This window comes from Rhamphochromis sp. 'chilingali' (assembly GCF_963969265.1).
Source record: "Rhamphochromis sp. 'chilingali' genome assembly, chromosome: 16".
NCBI classification, from domain to species: domain Eukaryota; kingdom Metazoa; phylum Chordata; class Actinopteri; order Cichliformes; family Cichlidae; genus Rhamphochromis; species Rhamphochromis sp. 'chilingali'.
In genome coordinates, this window is record NC_137943.1 from 9,729,433 (window position 1) to 9,753,552 (window position 24,120).

General features: G+C 41.6%; 1 protein-coding gene across 8 annotated transcripts in view; it reads right to left on the minus strand.

Moving 5' to 3' along the window:
• Positions 1–9,810: 9,810 nt before the first annotated feature.
• Positions 9,811–24,120, minus strand: part of LOC308413115 (activated CDC42 kinase 1-like) — a 59,606-nt gene continuing 45,296 nt past the window's right edge. For 5 of the 8 annotated variants that reach the window (XM_080907916.1, XM_080907915.1, XM_080907911.1 and 2 more), the window contains 14 exons: positions 23,914–24,066; positions 23,535–23,698; positions 22,487–22,606; positions 22,168–22,294; positions 21,911–22,057; positions 21,614–21,708; positions 19,676–19,870; positions 19,321–19,412; positions 18,915–18,959; positions 18,135–18,568; positions 16,786–18,021; positions 15,172–15,267; positions 12,202–12,332; positions 9,811–11,101 (listed from right to left, as the gene is read on the minus strand). In XM_080907916.1, coding sequence (XP_080764042.1) covers positions 11,095–11,101; positions 12,202–12,332; positions 15,172–15,267; positions 16,786–18,021; positions 18,135–18,568; positions 18,915–18,959; positions 19,321–19,412; positions 19,676–19,870; positions 21,614–21,708; positions 21,911–22,057; positions 22,168–22,294; positions 22,487–22,606; positions 23,535–23,698; positions 23,914–24,066 — 3,042 coding nt within the window. In that variant the 3' untranslated portion in view covers positions 9,811–11,094. The remainder of the gene's footprint in view (positions 11,102–12,201; positions 12,333–15,171; positions 15,268–16,785; positions 18,022–18,134; positions 18,569–18,914; positions 18,960–19,320; positions 19,413–19,675; positions 19,871–21,613; positions 21,709–21,910; positions 22,058–22,167; positions 22,295–22,486; positions 22,607–23,534; positions 23,699–23,913; positions 24,067–24,120) is intronic. The other 3 variants (XM_080907913.1, XM_080907914.1, XM_080907917.1) reach the window with 2 other exon arrangements.

Below are 24,120 nucleotides of genomic sequence, written 5' to 3' on the forward strand. Positions count from 1 at the left end.
AGACGCATCCCCTTCCTCTGGAGAAGCTCACACACAAGAAGCATTGGGTTTTTCTTCTCAGTCTTCCTCAAACCTGAAAGTTATTTTTGTGTTTGTGTCAATGTCGTGATTCACTTTAGGTCCCAACACCTATATATAGTATTTCAAAATTTCCCTTAATCTTTTAAATGTTTAACATCTTTGTTTGGTGTCCATTTTAATAGTTTGGATTGCTTTTTTCTTATAAACTCATAGGAGCAGATTAATTCTTCCCCAAAAGAAGTTAAAATAAAAAATTAACTTTTTATCAACGTTATGTTTATTTTCCATATATTAGCTTTACAGTCCTTATACTAGCTTTTACAACTTCAGCTTTGTCTGAAGAAACAATACAGGAGGTTATTACTTCCTGCCGTTATCAAACTCTTGAACTCATCTACTTCGGTTTGAACCAGACGATACACAGCTCACTGTTCTCCGACACGCCACGGTGTGTATTTGCATACCTACCAGCATCTTTTACCTGTTAATGTCTCAGAAGCATTAGTCTTAATACTAGTGTCCATTTACATTTATATCTCTATTTCTACACTTCTTGCTTTGTTGTCTGTGGTATCTCTGCTGCTATGACAACTCAATTTCTCTTTAGGACTAATAAAGTTTCTCTGACAAGACAAGACTAAAAGTACGCGTCATACTATGATTTACTTATAAAACTAGCTTAATCTTGCATGGATGAATGGAAATCACAGTTGCTTCAGTTATACTTACGGTCTGGCAGAAAGAAAAGAAAAGCAGTAAGATCTCAGCCACCTTGCTAGGATGCACACTGCCTCTCGCTCAGTAACAGTAGAATGAGACTTCTTCTATGTCTTTTTCTTATTGGCGTATCTGACAAAAATCATGGGTGAGAATCTTTTCAAAGTAATGTCACCTTAGAAATGATTTTTCTTTTAAACACACATCAAATGTAATATTTCTGTCCTCTCCCCCACTGCACCTGTGAGGGAGAAATCTCAAATCAAATTTGAGTTTTTGTAGCCCTCTACAAGGTGAACAAGCTATCGACTCTTTTCCATCAAAAAATGTTTTAAGACTCTTCATTTCTGAAAGCAGCAAAACTCTCTCTCTTAATAAAATGTCATTTTCTCCTCTGCACTTGTTACTTCCTGCACCAGCGGTCTATAATGGCTAATTTTTGAAAGGCTTTTCTGTGCTAATGTACTGTAGCTTGGTTTGGACCACATTTCTAAATCACTGAAGGGTCAGTTTCTAAACCAGTGGCCTCGAGGGATCCGTTTCCCTCTTTTACTGAAGCATTTTCCCATTTCTCTCCCCACCATCCGAGTCCTCACATCTCCCCAATCAGCTGCTCCTCCTCATTTCTCCAGTTTTTAAAGGAAAAAAAGCTCCCATTTCTTCCTCTTACCCTTCACCACCTTCTCCTGCAAACAGTATATCCTCCCTCATCACGCTCACTCCTCCTCCATCTCCTCTCCTGTCATTTCTTTTTCTTTACCATGTGATCTTCTGTAAGGCTTTTCCCCCATGCCTTGACAAAAACTGCAGTGCATTTGATAAAGTTTTCTCTTTTTCTCCACTATTAATACACGTCTTAACTAATTACAGTCAAGAATTTGTCATTAAGGAATTCATTTTTCTCCATTTTGTAAATTAGTATGTAGAAATTGCTGTCAAAATGCTTGGCTGACAGAAAGTGTAATGACATATAAAGGAGCTTTGTGAGAGGTTTTTTTGGCACAGGAATGTCATTAAAGCAACTATGCAGGAAGACAGGATACGCATGAATGTCACTGCCTTCTTATATTATGGCACAATTGCTTTTGAAGAACATGGAGCCGCCCTGTTTAATTTACATGAACAGACAGCAGTCGCTGCGGCACAAAAAAAAAAAAACTTAGACAGTGTGGTCTTTTTAACCTGCAGCTGTGTGACTGTAATAACATCACACCCCTTCGTCTTCCTTCCTTGAAGCCACCGCTCCTGCACATTTCACACGAGCACCTGCTCCATACAATATGCCTACAGAAATCCAATTACATCCATGACTGGAGGTCGGCAGTGGGAGCGTGCACGTAACGTACAAATGTTAGTCATTCATGCGCCCCATAACGGGTCCCTGAAAATTTCACAGCTGATGTTCCCATGTTTATGTCTCATTATGCCAAATGACAGGACATACCGCTCGACATAATGAACATCATGTGATGTTCAAAGCACTATTGGGATTAATTTCAGTGTGAGTCAATATTATGATTTAAAAGGTGAAGCTTTAAACAGCACATATTCAACTAAGCTAAAAGTTCATTAGTTGTAAAAGGTTAGATAATCATATAATGACCTACAAGGTCACAGAGACGTTGAACACAAGGCTACCTATGGCCATGATTAATTGCTCTTGTGGGCGTCGAGGTTCATTATTGTGTCCACACTCTCAATGGCAAAACTCAGCCACCCAAGTAGACTTGGGAGTCAGTTTCTCCCTAAGCTTTACTGATCGGTCCATCTAAGGACAGGACACAGTTTACTGTACTGTTACTGAAAATTCCAGAAAATAAATCTGTTTTTCTTTAAACACTGTCTTCAAGTGAATCCAAATTTTTATATTACCAAAACTCTAAATCTAGTTCTGCACTGCTCCTCATTGCTATTTGGCATTTTAGCCTCTTTCAGTCCAACTTTTTGTGCTGATTTGCCTGTATTCATGCTGTTATTTGTTTGACCTTACTGTTTTTGTATTTTATAGAGTGCCTAAAAAAATCAAAGTATAGCATCAAGTCAGTTAAACTTCTGGGATATTGATCTGGTCATTTGAGGCTGTTGTTAAACAGTTTCAGCTGCTTTGGTGTTAATGAAATTAATAACCGGTGCTCCAGTGGGGCAACAATGAGACAACTCCTCAAACAGAAATGGTTTTAAAGGTGGAGACATTTTCCCTCCTCATCTTTTCTGGGTGTTTTTCAATAGTTTTGCATTTGACTAGAGTCAGTGTCACTGCTGGTAGTTTGAGGCGTTACCTGGACCCTAAAGAGCTTGCACCAGTTGTTCAACGTGTGCCTCCAAGATGTCACATTAATACATACCATTGCCAGAAGGTTTGCTGTGTCTCCCTTCACAGCCTCAAGAACATTGAGGAGACTCCAGGAGACAGGCAGTTACTCTAGGAGAGCTGAACAGGGCCGTAGAAGGTCCTTAACCCATCAGCAGGATTAGTAACTGCTTCTTTGTGCGGGGAGGAACAGGAACAGCACTGCCAGAACCACAAAATGATCTCCAGCAGGACAGTGCTGTTAATGTGTCTGACCAAACCAACAGAAACAGACTTCATGGGGGTGGTTTCAGGGTCCAATGTCCTCTGGTGGGGCCTGTGCTCACTGCTCGGGTCCAAGAAGACTGACTGGTATTTGTCATAGAATACCAGAATTGGATGGTCCACCACTGGCACCCTGTGCTTTTCACAGACGAGAGCAGGTGTGTGGTGGGAGTATGTAGGCAGTTCCTAATGAATTGATACTATTGACCGCATCCACGCTCACCTGACCTTCATCCAGCAGAACACCTCTGGGACCTTATGTTACACCACTAGGTTGCACCTCAGACTATCCAGGAGCTCAGTGATGCCTGATGTGTTTTTGCAAAGTGTTCTTTAATTTTTTTGAGAAGTACAATTTCCAGTGAGCTAAATGGGCAACTTTTTTTAACTGCAGAAGAAGACCTAAAAATATTCACAACTGAAGTGTTAATTACAAACCAGTTTGCATTTGTCCATTGCTGTTTCACACTTCTTGGTCTAGAGCAAGCCAGGAGTCAATTTACAAACTGCAGAAGTGACAACTTATTATTGTCACCATGAGTTTCTCTATCTTCCAATAAGAGTTTAAAAAAGACAGCACTCACATGTCGTAATTATAGGAAAATGACCTCATCATTAAGATATAACGTACTACATGGGGAGAGGAATAAAGAGGCAAGAACTCTTCATAATGTGGCTGAGAAACGTGAGGTTTTTAAAGACATCCTCACCATCAAAGTAATTCAGTAAGTGTCGTCAGTATCATTTGTAGAATTTGTCTCCAGTCAGGACCCATTAGTTTTTCTTAGTATCCTCGTGATAGCAAAACTAGGTATCAGTAAGCAAATGACAAGTCTGTAGCTCAGTCCAACAACAGTTACATACATGGAGAAATTATTTATACATAATATATATTGAAGTGAAGAGCTTTACTTAAAGAAGCAGAAGCAAATGTGTGTTTGTGTGTCAGAGACACAAATAGGAAGGAAAGAAAAGAAATAGAGGGATCCATGTAGGTAGTGCACCTCCATTTCTCCCTCAGTCCAGTCTCCAGTCCCTCCATCTTTTGTGATGTTTTTCTTCCCTGCTCCAGCTTCTCGAGCATCTCTCCTGTGCATCTCTCTTTACCCTGTCATCCTGTCACTACTCTGTCTCTCGCTGCTCCACAGCCAGCCGATCCATCGCGCACTCAAGGTTTGTTCCTGTGTTACAGTGTGTGTGCTCAGCTCCGAGCTAAAGTTTCAACTCCGAACTACAAAGGAGATGGCGAGGAGAGAAAACGACAGGTTTCAAGGAGAAAAATATACCTTTTCTTAAGAAAGAAAAAAGAAAAAGGGGGGGAAGAAAGCAAAGGCAGATACCGGAATCATATTCTCTAAAGCAAACGGTACACAAACACACACTGACACATATATAAATGCACATTCCTGAGGATTGTTTTTTCCTTTGGCAAAAGTTACATTCTTTATCTGCTCTTTTGGAGGCTTCCCAGCTGGGTTTACTTTGTCTCTCTTCCCTCTTTATTTACCCTCTTCAATTGAGACAATTTCTCAGGGGACTCCTCTCTGAACCCTCTGCTACTGTGACCAACACAACTGGAACACCAGACATAGAGACTGAGAAACAATAATGTACACGCACACACAAACACACACACCGCCAAGATGAATAGAGGGCGTACAGGGCCAGCTCTCATTAGCAAGCGGGACTTCTCTGTGTGCAGCAGTAAAGCAGAGCGTCTAAACATGACAGTGAATGATGTAGAAGGAAAAAAGATCAAATATGCTTTTTTTTAAATTTGTGACAGTGTATCCTATAGGCAGCTTTGTTCCATTATATTCTGTAGTCCAGTTTCATTGCCCATGAGACAGCCACAACATCAATAAACAAACGAGCCAGTTATATGCACTTTTAAACCCTAACGCACTGGAAACAGATTGTAAACCCTCAGTCACTAACTGCTCTGCGCTGCAGCTCCTGACACGAATATACAAGATGAAGGTGAATTGATAGGTTTGTGTGATGGATCAATACGGTCAACACATCCAACGCCTGGGATTTCTTTTCTCGCCTGCGTTGCATTGTCAGAACATTTATAATCACGGGCATCAACATGGCCTCATTGACTCGGATCGATCCGCCACATGTAACAGCGCAAGGCTGAGGGAAGAGAATATTAATCCACAGCACAGCTGATTAACTTAGATTTACATTGTCTTTATTGATTGGAACCTATATTTAGTTATTTTAGCCCCCAAAACGTTGATAACTACTAATCCTGGAGATCAATTCAACAATGGCAGCTCGTGTCCACCAACTATTTAACTGTGGTTCAGAAATGTGAAGACTGAAGAGTGGCTCAAACCAGCTCTTTGGCATTGCAATCACACCTCTATTGGCTCAATAACCCCTGACCTTTTCTTTTTAGCATGCTGATGTTTTTGTGTAAAGTTTCTCTGCACCTATTGGCCGATTTTTCTTTGGTGATCTCATTTGTTTTCTTCATAGAAATAATTTCATAATTAGAAATAATAAAAAGAAAAGAAATAATTAGGTTCAGGGTTTTTAACACTTATTAAGTAATATACCAAAAAATATTGGGCTTACAACCAAATATAGCTTTTAAAATTTGATGATTCAAAGTAACTAGATACAGTGCATAAAGTACAAAAAAAAGTCATCATAAGACATCTTGTGGAAAATGCTTTGCAGTCTGTGACGCTCTGAGTTCTTTGACTCACGGTTATCAGCGGAGGCTTTGTGTCTTTTCCCTGGTGAGGCTTTCCTGTTCACTTCACACAGCCTTGGCTCTTGTTTGATGTGGCGTCTCTGCCACTGATCTGCAGTCGATGCATTGGGATCAGCTGATTGACTCACCCAATTGACCGTGCTTCACTTCTTCAACATTAAAAGCTCTTTGTTTGCACTGGGTTTACAAGTAAGACAGTAAGGTGGTCGACGAAATGTTGTAAAATAAGTTTTGGGTTTTCGACTTACATACTGTCCTAGTGAAGTTTTTTTCATCCCCTCTCTCTGTCTCCTACACACACACACACACACACACACACACACACACACACACACACACAAAGCTGTTTCCTTCATAGACATTACCTGCTCAAAGGGCGCAATTTTAAGCAATTTAACACCTTTCTCTACTGCCATCAGACCGGATGTTGTGCTTCATTTGAAACACTCCCCTCATCCCTTGAAGTGTTTGCTGGGATGTGGTTTCACCTTGCCTGCTCAGTGTAGTGATTTCTTCCATTTCCACTGGCTTTGTCCAACCTCTCATGGAAAAGATTATCCTTAATCGTGCTGTTTACAATAAACACAACTCAGGTTTCAAACTACTGTTTACACTCAAAACCTCAGAAAAAGGCAGCGTCTGAAATGTCTCTCACATAAACATAGTTTGTCTGTGAAATATGTAATCAGTTTTTATATGTCTGTGTATGTTAGGTGGGGATGACATTTTATTATGTATACCGTACTAGTACTTGGTTGAACCCTGGTTTGCCCTCAGAACTGCCATAATTTCTTGGTGGCAAAGATTCAAAAAGGTGGTGGAAGCTTTCCTCTGAGGTTTTGGTCCATATCGAAATGACAGCATCATGCAGTTGCTGCAGATTTCTTATCTTCAGCTCTGTGATGTGAATTTCCTGTTCCACCACATCCCAGAGGTGCTGTATTGGATTGGTGACAACTTGGTAGATGCCATTTAAATACAGTGGACTGACCGTCACGTTGAGCAAATCGGTTTGATTTTAGTTTTTTTTTTTTGGTATGAGTATATGAATTGTAGTCTCAGCTTCCTGTTCTAAGCTGACACGAGTGGCACCCAGCGTGGTGAGCTACTGCTTCATGGCTTGATGTGTTGTGTCTTCAGAGACGCTCTTCTGCATACCTTGGTGGCATATGAGTTGTTGGTTATAGGAGTTACTGTTCCTATCAGCTCAAAGTAGTTTGGCCATTCTCCTCTGACATTAACGAGGCATTTGCACTTACAGAACTGCAAGTCAATAGACGCCTTGACCATGTTGGCATGGATTTTCTTAATGAACTGAGTAGGTGCCGTGGGATTCACTTGAATTAGATTAACAAGCAGATGAATAGATGCACCCAATGAAATTGCCAGTGTATATATACCAACAGGGTGCAAGAGGTAACTGAATGGTTTGATGAAAATAAAATGAAAGAATTTATTATGGCTTTGCAGTCTCCAGATCTCAAATGGAACACATATGGGAAATTGTTTTTCCTGGTGTAACATCAAATGTGTAAATATCTTTTGGTAGAGCCACAGAAATCCCACCTACAGCAGAAGCATCACTGCAACCTTTCTCCAATCCAGCTCTTCCTTACAGCTGTGTCTGACTTAATGTCATATCTGTTGTCATGAATGCCTGCTCTGTTCTCTTCAAAGACAGTATAAAATATGGGCGTAACCACAAAAAATCCATTGCTGACTTCTTATTATTAAGTCTTGAGCCATCCTGGTGTTTAGATGAAGTGGTGGTCCAACTGCAATATCACATGCTCTTTGGCTACCAACTTGTGATTTATGAGTCATTGGTCAACAAGTACATCCTGGATAATCTTCCGTGAAGAGTGAATGACTAATTCACCAGACTAATTGTTCTGATCAATATACCGAACCCATAAAATAAGTTATGTTCATCTATTGTACCTTCTGTTGTTCTATGCTTTAAGCTTGCTGTCACTTTAGCTATTACTAAAGTGACAGCTGTGAGTTCATCATTGTGACGATTTTAGTAAACATATAGTTTATAGTTTGGGCAAGATTAGGTGACCCTGAATCCTGCAATAGGCCAAGGCTGCTGGGGGCTTCCCGTAATGCACTGAGCATGTCTTTTTCATTCACCTTTTGTCACTCTCTCTGTTTATATACCACTCTGCATTTCACATTATGCCTTTTGTACCATCTTCCTCTCCTCACCCCCAGACGGTCACAGCAGATGACCGTCCCCTCTCTGACCCTGGTTCTGCTGGAGGTTTCATCTTGTTAAAAAGTCGTTTTTCCTTCCCACTGTCACCAAATGTTTTCTCATTGTGGGTTCTCTGATTGTTGGGGCTTTCTCTGTATTATTGTAGGGTCTCTACCGTACATTACAATGTGCCTTCAGGTGGCCGTTGTTGTGATTTGGCGCTATATAAATGAAGCTAAACTGAATTGAATCTTGCTGCTGCTCACCTCACCTTAGCTATTGTGAGCTCACTATATGGATTTCAGTAAAAACAATGAACAAAACAAGTTAAAAAATAGTTAATTCTTTAGTAAAAAATACATTTATAAATTCCGCAGCATGATCTTCATTTCCATCCATGACAACAACAACCAACTGTACAGTAGGCATTTACAATGAAACACATTCTGGGAAGGCAAATACATCAAAATGAGGAAAAAATATGGCAATTTGAAGCAGAAACAGCAAAACCAATAAAAAATAAAGATTTTTAAATGAACACAGATTCAGGAAAAAAACCAAAACAGATCTGACTGTTTAACAGAAACAGAACATCAGAGTTTCAACACCCCAACAGGAGAACTTTCCTTTGGGTTCACCAAAACACCACAAGGTTAACTTCAGTCCTTCTAATACAACTACAGCAGCTCGGTATGAAGACGAACAACACGTGAACAGACTAAGGAGGCAGCACTCGCATGCAGCTGTCCTTATGCACTGCTTTCACAGTCAGCTTCACCGCGTGACTTTAAAGGGAAAATGGCAAAACTGGCCCCGAATCAGTGCTTAAGGACAACTTTATCTCACTTTGGGTCAGAAAAACAGTCAACAAACATTTTACACTGAAAAAACAGCTTTTCTTTTGATTTTTCTTATTCAATTAGCAGGATAGATTATAACAGATAAAATCTCTGCTTTTGCTACTGGATGGTACTGATGGACAGGCTGGGAGGTTAGAGGATTGACAGCAGCCCTATTGCACATGGGAGAAAGCTTTTACTGGAAGTTTCTACAATCAGTCCTGTACATCCTTTAAAAAATATATTTCAAAACTTATTTCAAAGCCTCTTAATTTTTCAGGTTGTTATGACTCTATGTTAGCTTTTTTATTCTTTTTTTTTCTTTCAGTCGCATCCTTGGAGATTTGTAGACATATTGAGCTCTGGTTTGGACCAAAGCCAGAGCATATGTGCAGTCTCACACATGAACACACATATTATGTGTTTTATATGTAATATAATGTAATTCAGAAAGAAAAATAGATATTTTGGCAAAGACAGTTTAAAGAGGAGCACCACAGAGATCACGGGAGTTAACTAAAAACTATGTAAAGCACTGCTTTCCAGCATTGGTTACTTTTGTAACCAATACTTTTATGTGGCCAACCACACAAAAGTATTCAGTCTACCTTACTGTAGATTTTCCTTCCTTTCACTGGTGTCATCCCCACATACTAAGAATAAATATCAGGAGGAGCCCAACTGTTCCCTGTTAACTGGCTCTGCTGCAGTGACAATACAGTCCAAAAAAAAAAAAAAGAGAGTACCATGTCATCGAGCAGTCAGTTCACCCAGAGCAGACGCGTCCTCTCAGTATTAAATTATTACCCCTAAAGCTGCTGACCAAAATATCACAGTTGTGGTCTTAAGTGATGATTATGGGATGGGATCTGTGCCTTGGGGTAAATTTCACTACACCGCTGATATTAGCTGCCGGTGTATTCTGGGTGCACGGAGAAAACCGCACGCTGGCAGGACTTTGCCTACACAGAATCCTGCGCATCAACCGAAAAGTGCTTAGAGGGAAGAAATGAGGAAAGACTAAACCTGCAGTGAAGAAAGTTTCCACTGGATGGGTTTGTTTTTTTTAGCCACATGTGGCAATAGAGACAGAAGAGAATGAAATATTTTTAAAAAGATGGTGTCACAAGTAATAGAAATAACAGTCTTCTCTCATCTCTGAGGACTATGTTCAAGATATATTGAACAATATCATACACACATGCATGCCTCCTCATAAAGAGCATATTGTATATACCCTCGAATGTAGGTGTACAAGTGTACAAACTTCTTCTGCCGTCCATGAATTGTCTTGATTCGATGCTTATCTCCATATTTTCACTTTCCTTTTATGGGCAGAATAATCTCCTGTACAATACAGAGTTGTCAGCCAATTAAGTGGCTTATGTTATTGTGCTTGGACGTTTCAGAGGTACTGTGCGAGCTTTCACAAATTATTTTCCAAGTGATGCAATAGCTGCTAATACAGGAGGTTTAGCTTTAAAGAACTGTACGCACACGGTACAGTTCTTAGGTTCAGTGCTGATATTGTACATCGTGTGAGCTCTCCAGTAAACTGTGCATTGCTTTGAGACAACACAAAGACTTTTTTTGTTTTTGAAAGTGCTCCTATGTATATTGCGCTAGCCATCTCATTTTGGCCTCTTTACATTTCCTTTCAAACCATTTCTTATTCTATGCAAGTAGCTCACAAGACGACGTCTGAGTGTGGCAGCACCCAGAATCTGTGAGACGTTTCAGGCTAACCCGCTGGTCCTGAAAATACAAGTACAGTCATTTCTTGCCCTTGGGTGGGCACACCAAAGTAAAAGTATGACCCTACACATCCATGTTAAGTACAAACACAGCCATAATGAAGTTTGGTATTTTGTGCTTAATTTCTGAGTCTCTAATACAGTCTTGATTGGAAGTGTGACTGAACCAACAGACAAAAAAGGTCAGGAGATGATTCATCTCTGATGATGTTTTACTGCGGATGAAGTTCCAGTCAGAGCTCAGCAGCTTGAGATTTCTGTCACCGTCTGCAAACAGAAAGAAGCTTTAGAGGTGGGGAAAAATGATGAATCATGAAATGTTAAGTGCTAATCGTCTTGGACAAGACTTCACCTTTTTTGGGGCTTTTAAGTGAGATAAACACTGTGCTGGCATTAAGGAAGAGTTACAAGCAGGCGGGAGATTCATCTAAATAATGCAACACAAAGAGCTATTGCCAGTTGGCTCCCACTTCTTTCACAACCCCCCCCCCCCCCAAAATACTACATATTTGAAGCAAATGTAGACAAATATAGAGCACCATTTGAAATCATGTAAACAAACCATTTCAGTTTGTCTCGTCCTATCTATTAGATGTGTTTAAATCAGCATAAAAAAAATTATAAATCAATGTTTGAACAGCGAGCATCAGTATATCAGTCTGATTGATCTCAAAAAGCACTTCAGTGCCTGTTGCACACAGCTCCTTTATCAGGCATGAAATGCTTCCCCGCTGAGGGAAACGGAGCACACATGTTGATAAACCTGCGGGACGTGCAAATGTCCGCCACAATTATCTTTATCAAATCACATTCAAATGGTGAACGGACTGCTACAAAATAGCTCCCTCTGCTGTTTGAAGTCATGTTATTGCAGCTCAACTCGTGCGTCGTTATTTTTTTTAAGGGCTTACACCCCCTCGCCCTCCCCCCTTCCAACACCTCCTAAATCTAGAAGCCACATATGAGCCTCTATCTCATTAACGGCACATCAGCATTGCATCACAATACTGCCTGCTTACATTTTCCATATATATACTAAATAAATGTGCAGTAACAATCTCAGCAGCTCCACTAGGAAGCAGATTTTAATTATATGTTTTACAAAGAGATACGAAAAATAGCATTATGTCAGCATAAAGTTCCTATTAAAATTCTAGTAACAATCTCTAGAAACTATTAAATGAGCATCAATGTCAAATTGAATGAAGGGAACTTTTTTTCCCCCTCCAGTGTAGATTCTTGCTCCTAGATAGGGTCAAGGAAGATGAATAGTAATTGCTGGGCAGTAATATAAGAGTACGGTCCATTCAAAGTAATATATGCATTCTGGGAAGTCACAATCATTGCAAAATCGTAGGAAACACTACCTTTGCCTTGTTGTAGATCCATAGTTATCCAGCATGTGAGTGCTGGCCACCTCCAGGTTCCAGTCACACATCTCCAGCAGCTTTAGACACTCTGATCTGCTCCTCAGGCCCAAACAGAACAACTGTTCTACCTGTAGAGAGGCAGGTCACAAGACATTGTTCAAGTGACCAAAGAGTTATCAAGAGGGAAAAAGATGGGACTGTTAAAGAGAGTTCAAGGTGAAGAACTTTCATCTTTTTTACTGAATGGAGTGCCAGTGAGTGTAAAATTATTTCTGTCTTTGTACAAGCTCAGCTTGTTCAAACACATTCCTGTAGCTTAGCAGAATCTGAACCACGTGGATGAGTTTTTTCTGTGTCTCACAGACGTTTCCACCACCATCAAGGAACACTCAAGTGTTCCCTTGTGTCTACTGAAGTCCTAACAAATTGTCCATCCTGCCACGTTGGGCAAAACCACAGCCAGTTAAAACGGTGTTAAAACCCACCCTAAACATATCAGAGTGTCTACATGCTTTTTCATTTGTAGCTGCTCACTGCAACTTTTCCTCAAGGATGAATAAAGTTCTCTTATCACATCTCGATATGAGCCTATAGGGTAAAAGTGTAACTGACTGTGTCCATTTGCAGATACACCCTGTTATTACACAAACGACTGACCTGAGACTTGATGAACCCGATAAGCACTGAAGTGTTTACCGCTGAGGTAACGGATTTTCATGCAATCTTTGTTTTGATGGCCTGAGCAATAAAATGTTTTGTTCCTTTTACAGTGGGGCAAAAAAGTATTTAGTCAGCCACCGATTGTGCAAGTTCCCCCACTTAAAATGATGACAGAGGTCAGTAATTTGCACCAGAGGTACACTTCAACTGTGAGAGACAGAATGTGAAAAAAAATATCCATGAATTCACATGGTAGGATTTGTAAAGAATTTATTCGTAAATTAGGGTGGAAAATAAGTATTTGGTCACCTCAAACAAGGAAAATCTCTGGCTCTCACAGACCTGTAACGTCTTCTGTAAGAAGCTTTTCTGTCCCCCACTCGTTACCTGTATGAATGGCACCTGTTTGGACTCATCATCTGTATAAAAGACACCTGTCCACAGCCTCAAACAGTCAGACTCCAAACTCCGCCATGGCCAAGACCAAAGAGCTTTCGAAGGACACCAGGAAAAGTATTGTAGACCTGCACCAGACTGGGAAGAGTGAATCTACAATAGGCAAGCAGCTTGGTGTGAAGAAATCAACTGTGGGAGCAATCATCAGAAAATGGAAGACATACAAGACCACTGATAATCTCCCTCGATCTGGGGCTCCACGCAAGATCTCATCCCGTGGGGTCAAAATGATCATGAGAACGGTGAGCAAAGATCCCAGAACCACACGGGGGGACCTGGTGAATGACCTGCAGAGAGCTGGGACCAAAGTAACAAAGGTCACCATCAGTAACACACTACAACGGCAGGGAATCAAATCCCGCAGTGCCAGACGTGTTCCGCTGCTGAAGCCAGTGCATGTCCAGGCCCGTCTGAAGTTTGCCAGAGAGCACATGGATGATACAGCAGAGGATTGGGAGAATGTCATGTGGTCAGATGAAACCAAAGTAGAACTTTTTGGTATAAACTCAACTCGTCGTGTTTGGAGGAAGAAGAATACTGAGTTGCATCCCAAGAACACCATACCTACTGTGAAGCATGGGGGTGGAAACATCATGCTATGGGGCTGTTTTTCTGCCAAGGGGACAGGACGACTGATCCGTGTTAAGGACAGAAAGAATGGGGCCATGTATCGTGAGATTTTGAGCCAAAACCTCCTTCCATCAGTGAGAACTTTGAAGATGAAACGAGGCTGGGTCTTCCAACATGACAATGATCCAAAACACACCGCCCGGGCAACAAAGGAGTGGCTCCGTAAGAAGCATTTGAAAGTCCTGGAGTGGCCTAGCCAGTCTCCAGACCTCAACCCCATAGAAAATCTGTGGCGGGAGTTGAAAGTCCGTGTTGCTCGGCGACAGCCCCAAAACATCACTGCTCTCGAGAAGATCTGCATGGAGGAATGGGCCAAAATACCAGCTACTGTGTGTGCAAACCTGGTAAAGACCTATAGTAAACGTTTGACCTCTGTTGTTGCCAACAAAGGTGATGTTACAAAGTATTGAGTTGTATTTTTGTTATTGACCAAATACTTATTTTCCACCCTGATTTACAAATAAATTCTTTACAAATCCTACCATGTGAATTCATGGATTTTTTTTCACATTCTGTCTCTCACAGTTGAAGTGTACCTCTGGTGCAAATTACTGACCTCTGTCATCATTTTAGGTGGGGGAACTTGCACAATCGGTGGCTGACTAAATACTTTTTTGCCCCACTGTATTTGTACAGTTTTATTTTATAAAGGTGTTTCTGCCAGTTGTGTGTATGCAGTACTTTAAGACTATGGAACCTGACCTTAAAAACAAACTACATCCCTTTTGCTATTGAGCTTTTTTACTTTTGTTATTTAAAATGAATTAGTTTGAAACTTTACACGGACTTTTTTTCATCTTATGACAAAGTAAAGATTTAAATAAACACCATTAAAAATAAACACCGAACAGAATTTTCCATTTAGGGTTTGTAGCCATACTTATTACTAATGATCCATATATGCAGTTATTACACTTTACATGCATATAGTCATGTGCAAATTGGAAATAACGCCTTTCAAAAATAACATTTCAATATGCAACAACACTAGAAAAGGGGAATAAACAAAAATTAATAAAAAGTCAGTAAAAGTATCTCAAAAAACTAAAAAAATGACTGAAGCTTAAAGGAACATTTTTCCTTCTCACTTTTTACCATTTTCAGGCCTCCATACAACACTACTATGAGTTAACCAGTAACATATAATTTCTGAAACAACTCAACAGTCATAGTGTGCCAACTATGGCAGGAAATGCATTAGCTTTCAGTAAATGCACAAACCTTTAGATAATGCACAGCTTGCTGGACATTCCAGTTGTGGTTCTGGAGGGCAGCCTGGCACTCCTCCATCGTCACACCGTGAACCGCCTCCTGCACCTGAGACACACAACAACACTGAAGTTTAAACCCCCGATTCCTCACTTCTTGTTTTTTTGGGGTCTCAGTAATCTTTTGGTATCTTTTTCTGATGAAGAAATCATCTAAGATTAAAGCTCCATGTACATCCTTTAGGTGAACAGTGGATTTACTGCTAAACATGATAAGAATCTCAGCTGGATTTAAGCATCGCTGCACAGATCAAGTTTTAAACGTTCACATCTCTTTTCAAAAACCACCTTAAGCCTGCTCAAATTTCAAGAAGATAAGTCTGACACAGTGTTCCTGTGTGTACCGAGACTGTGGCAGCATAATCACCAGTTTTTTTTTGTCAGTACTTCTCTTCGCATGAACTTGATTGAAACCCATGTTAACAATTTCATGTTACCAATCACTGCAGTTTTACGCAGATATTACTAGTAAACTCATAAGGCGCTATATACATTATATTCTTATAATACTCTGTCTTGCACTGAACTCCCCTGCAATGCAGCTGAGATAGCTCACATTCTTGCTGCACTACTTTTTGCAGCTGTATCAACTACAAAATGCCAAGTGCCTGAAAGCCTTCAGAGTTCACAGCGCTTCTGACTCCAGCCAAACTCGAACAGCGCGAGAATCAATTGACCAACCTAAAGAAACAAATGAAACTTTGAAGTTTCTTCTTTGAAATCTGATTCTCACCAAATATTTATATGGCCTTTGTCTCATAACGAATGCTAGTGTATTTTTAACAAGTTATGAGAAAATATTTGAGAATGCAAAAGAAAAAGCTTAAACATGTATGCTAACAATTTTTCTACTAAAAGGCATATAAAACATTCAATTTCCAATTTAATTAGTTACATTTGATGCATAACACATTAATAAAGATTGCCTCCAGTTGTAAAATTACACCGTTTCTTAATTTGGTTGTCACGATGATTTGAAGGCGAAATAGAAAGTTGATCTTTTCAGAATCCTGCCATTAAAAGCTGCTGTATCACCTTTAATTCCTCACTCTTGCTGTCAGTGCAACAGGAAAGGAAACACACCGCCGTACACCCACCATGCTCTTCCTTACAGAAAGCATTTAAACAATGAATATGGAGCTCCAGAAAACAGCATTACAACTGAGAGGAATCAAGCAAGCCAGTCATGAAATATGCACTGCAGACTAAAGCCTGCTTCTTAGACCGATGCTAATGAATTACACCGAACAATGGGCTCATATTTTAGTTCTTTGATGTGTGATAAGGGATTTAGGATAAGGATTGCCTTAACAACAGTGATACTGAACTACAAACAGATGACTATCTGCTTAATATTTCTTACCAAATGACAAAAAGTAGCATTAAGAAGAACAAGGACAAGTATATGTAGCAAGCAGCACATCTTCCTGCAGGGGTTTCATATCCATCATGGCCAACCTCTGCACTTTCAATACAGATGTAAATCATTAATAACTTTCAGTGTTTTAAGTACTTTGCAGTTCAAATAACATTTTCTTAGAGGCACTTCATCCATCTTAGACCTTACCATCTTGACCCCATCAGCTGAGTTCCCTCCTCCGTCTGTCCTGGTACAGAAAGCAGTGACTGCTGGTGCTGTCAGCCCGTCTGAAGAGACGCGAGGAAGACTAACTGAACTCTTCATCCCTGACCGTGGCCAACCCAGATTGCTGTTATTATTGGAGGAGAAATTGGCTTTCAGGTCCCCACCCGGCTGGACCAGCCCCTGCACCTGGGTGTGCCCCTGCAGTGTGTGACTGCTGACCACCATTGGTCTGACCGTGGCTGTGTTGGCTTGCCGTACATGCTTTTCTTCCACATCGTTGGCAGGAAGGCTTTCAGCCTCCCTGAAGAAGCGATCGAATCGATCGAGATACGGTGGCCTCTCTGGCAGAAGGTAATAGTGGGTGTTACTGACTTTACGCCCGTCACGGACGATAGGCAGGATACAGGGGCCCTTGCTAGCAGCGTCCTTCCCCTGCACCTGGGCCTGGATCACTTTGGGTGCAGCATATCTGGGGTCCGAAGCAAAGCTGTGTGTAGTAGGCATGAGTTTACCCGGAGAGGTAGAGAGGTAGGAGCTGTAGGTGTGTGGGGGTGGGCAGGTTGTAATGGCAGCCTGCATTGTGTTGGGGCTGACAGAGTAAAGCCTCTGCTGGGGGGAACCCACTACCAGACCCATTGGGCTTGGAGTTCTTGATCCAGGCTGAGACAAAGGGTCTCTGGGAGGGATTTGAGGTGGTCGTTCCTGTCCTGCACCTGAAACGTTTTCCGTGGTTTCAGTCGGCACTGGAGAAAGGGAGAGGTCCCTTGACCAGCGGCCAGAGGTGTAGTCACCCTTCTTTATGGGGCGAGGGGGGATGGGAACTCGTGGGGGGATCTGGGGTCGGTCCTCGTTACAGGAAAGGACACTCTGCTGTTGTCCCTCATGGGTTTGGAGACTTTGAGGAGTCTGGGGACACGAGACTGAGCTCTGCAATGGCGAGCACGAACGAGGAGCACTTGCTGCCGGTACATTGAGCCTCCTCATGCACTCTTGTTGAAGTTCTTGAAAGATCTCTGCAGACTGTGAAAAAGAGGTGGACAGGCTCTGGCTGTGCTTGCTGGGGAGAAACAGGTTGTCTTCCAGACCTTGTCTGTCTGAACCTCTGGAGACTAGAGCCTCATCATTGACCTTCTGCCCAGAGGACAGAGTTTCTTCTGGATTGCGGCCATCACTATGCTCTGCCTCATTCTGCTGCTCCGAGCTGTTGATGGAGCTCACCTTTCGGAGAAAGAAACAAGCTCACTGTAATATTACTTCAGGCAACACAAAGACAAAATAATTCCACTTTTATAAAATTTTGACACAGTGTTAAATGTATTGTGTAGCCCTACCTCCATATCATCCTCATCTTGTGCTACATCGTCATAAGCTGGGGGTGGGGGTAATGGCCGTGCATCCCAGTCCACTACTGGCGTAGGGTGAAGGGGGCGGGGCAATGATTTGGATGGGCTTTGAGGTGGAGTCCTGTCCAGGAGATTTTCTGCTTCCAAAGCCAACTTGGCCAATAGAGGAATCGGAATTTCAACCACGGGAGAGGGGGACGGTGTGGATATTGGGTACTCTTCCCCAAAGTCAATGAGGGACACTTCACTGTTAGTGTTCTGGCCTGAGCCTAAAGTCCTGCAACCTCCCTGTTTGGAAGCAGAGACCCACACGGCCGGTTTAAGTTTGAGGCCTTTCACAGAACCCGTTTTGCGAAGTGATAATCTCTTTAGTCCCGCAGAGGTCAGATCCTCCTCCTCATTTACTGGGTCATAGGAAGGTTCTGGAGATGAAAACACAACATATTCTTGATGCAGTTTAGAGATCATTGACACCAAGGTTGTTTAAGATCACTTAATACCACTAAATGCAAGACACACAGCTCCAAAAAAACTCGCCAGGTGTGACTGGAGAATACAATGCATAGCAAGGACACTGCACACCTTTTAGAGGGACAAAGGTGTAGAAAAGAACGGGGGGGGGGGGGGGGGGGGGGGGGGGGGTACACTGCAAAGACAGGCAAAGAAAAGATGAAAAACTCTGAGATGTACCTTTGAGGAGTGGAACTAGGAGGGAACAGAGGGGGCAGGAGCAATGGGTGAAGAGCTGCTGAGAGAAACCAGACTTACTCTTGATTAACACTGCTGGTTGAGGAGGGCGGGGAGGAGGCTCCTCTGGGGAAAATAATAACAGATGCCACCAGCGCAAAGGAGAAACAAAGAGGGGAAGAAATGACAGCAGTAAAAGATATTAAGATAAGAATAAAAACAGCAAGCGCCATTACATCTGAAAGCTTTATTAGGATAAAAGCAAAGCGAGCTCTTCAGTGTCTTTTTGCACAGCAGCAGCAGATCTTGAAATTTCAACCAGCAATGCATAATGGAAATAAGAAGAAGAAAGAAGCACTCTTTAAAAATTAGGAATATGATCATCTGCTCAGTCTGTCACTGAACTGAAGAGGTATTGAGGCAAGCTTTTTGGTAACAGTTATACATCATACAGGTATACATTTCTATAAAGAGCTCTTTCACTCACTTTTAGCTCGTCCTGCTAGCTGTGTGGGCTGTGCAGCACTGAGGTCCAAGCCCAGAACGTCAGGAGGATCCATGGGATTCCCGAGGTACAAACTGTCGGCAAGAATGAGACATGTTAATGCAGGAAACATCAGTGGACTGCATATAACTAACCCACAGCAGGTGCTGTACAATCACGTTGCAAAAGCAGCTTAAGCAGCCCGCTAGTGCCATCTATTGGTGAGTGCTTACTATCACTGCAGCCCAACCGAAAGACCATTTAAAACATTTCTAGATGCATGATATGAATGCCATTTCACGTTCATTAAATAATCAAACTCAGCTTGAAAAATTAATAAACAAAAGCTGTCTCTTACTCATCGATCCTATCAGGGAAGCCCCAGCAGCGATGGGGATTGGTGTCTCCATGTCCTGTGTGGATGAAGCTGTTCTTGAGTGGACGACTGATGTCGTGTGCAGACAACCCTGCTACAGAAGTCACCACATTCCTGGGGAACTGCCTGACCTTAAGGGTGCGTTTATTTTGACCTCGCCACCAATAATTCTCTGCCCTGAAACGTATTAGGACAGATAATTATATTGGGTATGAAAGCAGACTGCCACTTTTTGACATTGAGAGTCAAGGATGTGTTTTTTTCCAGCCCATACTCCATCCTTGCATTAGCTACAGGCCCATCTGTTGGAGGTGAATGTGGGGGTTGCAGCTGGTACCAGCTGACACTGAGTGGCAGATGGGGGAAAACCTTGAATTCACGCTCACATTCACACCCGCGAGCAATGTAGACTTGCTGATAAACAAACACATCTTTGGACTGTGGGAGGACTCTGAAGTGCAGCCTTGCACACTTCTCTGCACTGCACTGTGTTTGCATTCAAGACAATATTTATCAGTAGTGGGGTTGGTATGTTGCAGAGGAGAGTTTAGACCCATTTGGGGGGTGCTCACTCATACCCGAATGTAATCAGAGCACCCCTAAAAATATTAATAGTACTAATAATAGGGTATTTTAGTATTGTTTTCTGGAAATATCTTCAAATGTCTATCTGTCTATTTATAACACTACAGGATAAAATAAAAACAGTAGTCTGCTGGTATATCAGGAGCTGCCAACCAAGGGGCTGCTGTACTTTATTATTTGACTTTGATAAATATTTATTTTCCTATTCTAGTCAAATTGGGCTCCAGTGTTTGTTTACAGTACAGCATCAGATCCAGGTGACAGCAAGTCAAAAGGTGAATGCCTGTCTATGTCCAGCAGCAGCCTGTATTCACTTTGAATATTGCTATAAACTGATATGGATCATGTAGATCAGTTTGTCTTTTATTCACAGTAACGTTTAACTTTTGGGTGACGGCACAAACACTGAGAGAGGATAGAGAGGGAGAGACGAAGACAGCAAAGAGAGCAAAAAGAAACAGGTAAGAGTGGACATGTAGTCAAATTCACCAGAAATGATAACGCTGTAGCTTCTCTTTTACCCACATTCATTAATGATGAGTTCACATAACTAAGCAGTGTGTTTTCCTGTTTTCTGTGCCTGATGTAATAATTATTATTATAAGATTATATTTTTGTTATTTTCTAGTTTCTAGTCGAGTGAGGAGGCTGGAGAGAGAAAAGACAGAGCTTGTAGAAGAACCGCAAGAATGAGGGAGCAATATCAAATGCCATTATTCACAAAGTCTATCTTAAAAAATGCCAGTGGACATTCTAAAGAGAGCATATTGATATATGATGCTGAGTTTGCTTAATAAATGAGGGTTTGTATTAATATAAAATAGCTATTAGCAGTTTGCTTCGTTTGCAGGTCTATGGACTAGCAGTGTGATTTTCCAGTGTCTGTACTGAGTGAGTGCTTGATGAGCTGGTGGACTGCCTCTATGTTGTTAAGAGGCTGAAATTTTTTTTTGCACGTTTTTCATCTTTTCTGCTTTGCCACAAATGGTTCTTTAACGACTGAGCCTTTGTATCGAGTTTGATAACTAAAGGCTCCACCCTAAAACGTGTGGAAAAGATTGAAAACTCTGATTGTTGACACTGAATTATCGTCACACATAACAACAGGTCCCCCAACTAATTAGGTTGCCTTTGAAGATCCCATTGTAATGTTTATCCAATTGAAGGTCTGCACATGCGAAAAGGGTTGATTAAATTTGCAAACAGCATATTGCGTCATTATTAATTACAAAGCAATCCATTAGGATTGGGAGCTGAGCCCCCCCACAAGTCTGAACCTAGAATCGCCCCTGATGTGTCGGTTTAATTACTATTTTAAGACCTTTTATCACCCACCTCCCCTCTATGATGGTGATAATGTCATCGACCTGGATCTGGAGTTTGTCAGGCTCATCAAAGTCCTGGAGAGCACACATGTCTGTAGGCATAGACTGAAAAAAGAGACAAAGACAGAAAAAATATAACAGATTTAATAAGCAGCCTGTTCACTTTTTTCTTTGAAATGGCACCACTAGGTGGAGCTAATGGTAAATTTATATAATAACAACATGATGTCAACAGAGAAGTTAAATGAATGTAGAAAACATGCATGTTTAAATCCTAGAGCGATGGTTAAATGACTGCTAACGCCACCTCGAGCAGGAACTCGTGTAGAGCAACAAAAGTTGGTCTGTCATCAGGTTTCTGAGCCCAGCACTGCAGCATGACGTTATAGATATCCTGTGGACAATCCTCTGGCTTAGGGAGGCGCTCACCCTCTTTATCAATTTTATGGAGAATCTAAAGACAAAAGAGTACAGCTACGGTATATGAATCACTGTCTATATGAGCAAATTTATGTATTTTGGCTTCAGAAGTTTGGTTTTTGTTGATCCTTTTTGTGCGTTTACCTGACTACCATTAAGACCCAGCCAAGGCTCCTGACCGTGTGTGAACATCTCCCAGAGGGTGACTCCAAACATCCAAGTGTCTGTTGCATGGGAGAAGGTTCTGGTCTTTAAACTCTCTGGGGCACACCTGTAACATGAAAAACAATACACTACAGTCTATAAACCAGCTGTGCACAGTCTGAGCATAAGTGTGGAGCAGGGATTTAAATGGGGTGTTTCCCTGGTGTAAGGATTTGTTTTGAAAAAACGATTTCTAAATTCTGCCTTGGCTGATAGTTTTAACAACAAAGCAACAATGAAATGAGTTCATTCCACCCACCACGCAAAGGGGACCTTGCGATGCTCCTGCATGACATAGTGCTCGTGGTTGTTAGGCAGCGCCCTCATCAGGCCAAAGTCACCAATCTTCACTCTGAGAGCCGAGGCCAGCAGGATGTTCCTGCAGACAGGGTGGTGATGTTAACAATTAGCTGGAAATCCTAAATTGAACCTTCAAGCTGGAAAACATTAAATGAACGAACTCTTCTACATGTAGAACTAATGTTCTTAATAATAACTATTTCAATAATAACTGTAGAGGAGACTTGGTCCGTATGCATTTTACTGATAGGCCAAGCACAAGACTGCAGATGTAGGATCTATTGAAACTGAGCATGACTAAAAAGATTAAACTCATTTACAAGTAAATAAATATTTTAGTTCGATCTACTAATATGTAAAGAGAACTATTATTTCTAGTAGTTTGGGTCTGTTCAGTTCCCTGTCTTTCCACGTGCAGACATGAAAGCCAGAGGCAGGAAGAGAAACAGCAAGACGTTAGTGACAGATATGACAAGTCACTGATTAGGTCTTGTGGACATGCTAAAGCAGCTTAAATGGTGTGCCATAACAGATAAAGAGATTTATCTGTTATGAACTTTTTGGTGTGTTAGAAAGTCAGCAGATCTTTATCTCAGAACGCTTCCAGCCTACAGGATACAGTGCGTGCCCAGAGAGCTCAGCAAACCTTAACGCAGCAGCTGTGTGTAGTCATTACCCTTTTATTACAGCTTTAACTGGTAAAGTGACTCATTTGTACCGGCCATTAAGGTTTTTCCCCAGACCTCTACATAGTGTCAGCACTTAAGTGAAAGTGTCTAATTTTGGCAAGACCAAGAACTTGGACCACCCAGTGCTTCCAGCCAGTGACTCATTGTGCTTATGGGCCAAGTCTCCTGTTAATGGCCTGTAAATTTCTGGGTGGAGGAATAGGAGAGGCAATATAAATAATTCACCACAGCAGAAAAATTATTCCTGAATGTGAGCAATGTATGTTTTTCAGTAGTTTTTTACCTTTTTTTTGCCTCTACCAAAGCTCTGCACCCTACCTCGCTGCCAGGTCCCTGTGGATGAACCGCCTCTGCTCCAGATAAGCCATGCCACAAGCCACCTGCACAGCATACTGACACAGAGTGTGGATCAACACTGGGCCTTGAGGACGAACGCAGCGCAAACGCTCCAGCAGAGAACCGAGAGGTGCCAGTTCAGTCACCTACAGCATGCAGGTGAAAAAGAGAAATAGAGCATGGGTGAAAAGAACGGACAAACTCAAAGCATCTTTTGTCCTTTCGCATTTGCATATGTGGCAAGTATACACAGAGAATATCGGCCCCGAGTTAAAGCAGCTACTGTAAACGGTTATGTGCACTCGCATTTATCTGTCTGTATATTTTTCCCTGTGCGTGTGCATTTCTGTGTGTCCACTACCATCTTCATTGGGTGTGTGAGCACCACACCGTAGAGGCGGATCAGGTTTTGATGGTCCAGCGAGTGCATGACGTTGACCTCACAGATGAAATCCTCCAGAGCGTCGGGCTGACTGAGCACATCTGTCTTCAGACACTTCACAGCCACGTTCAGCTAAAAAAAAATGATGAGTTCAAACATCAGATTCTGCTTCTCCTCATACTCAAA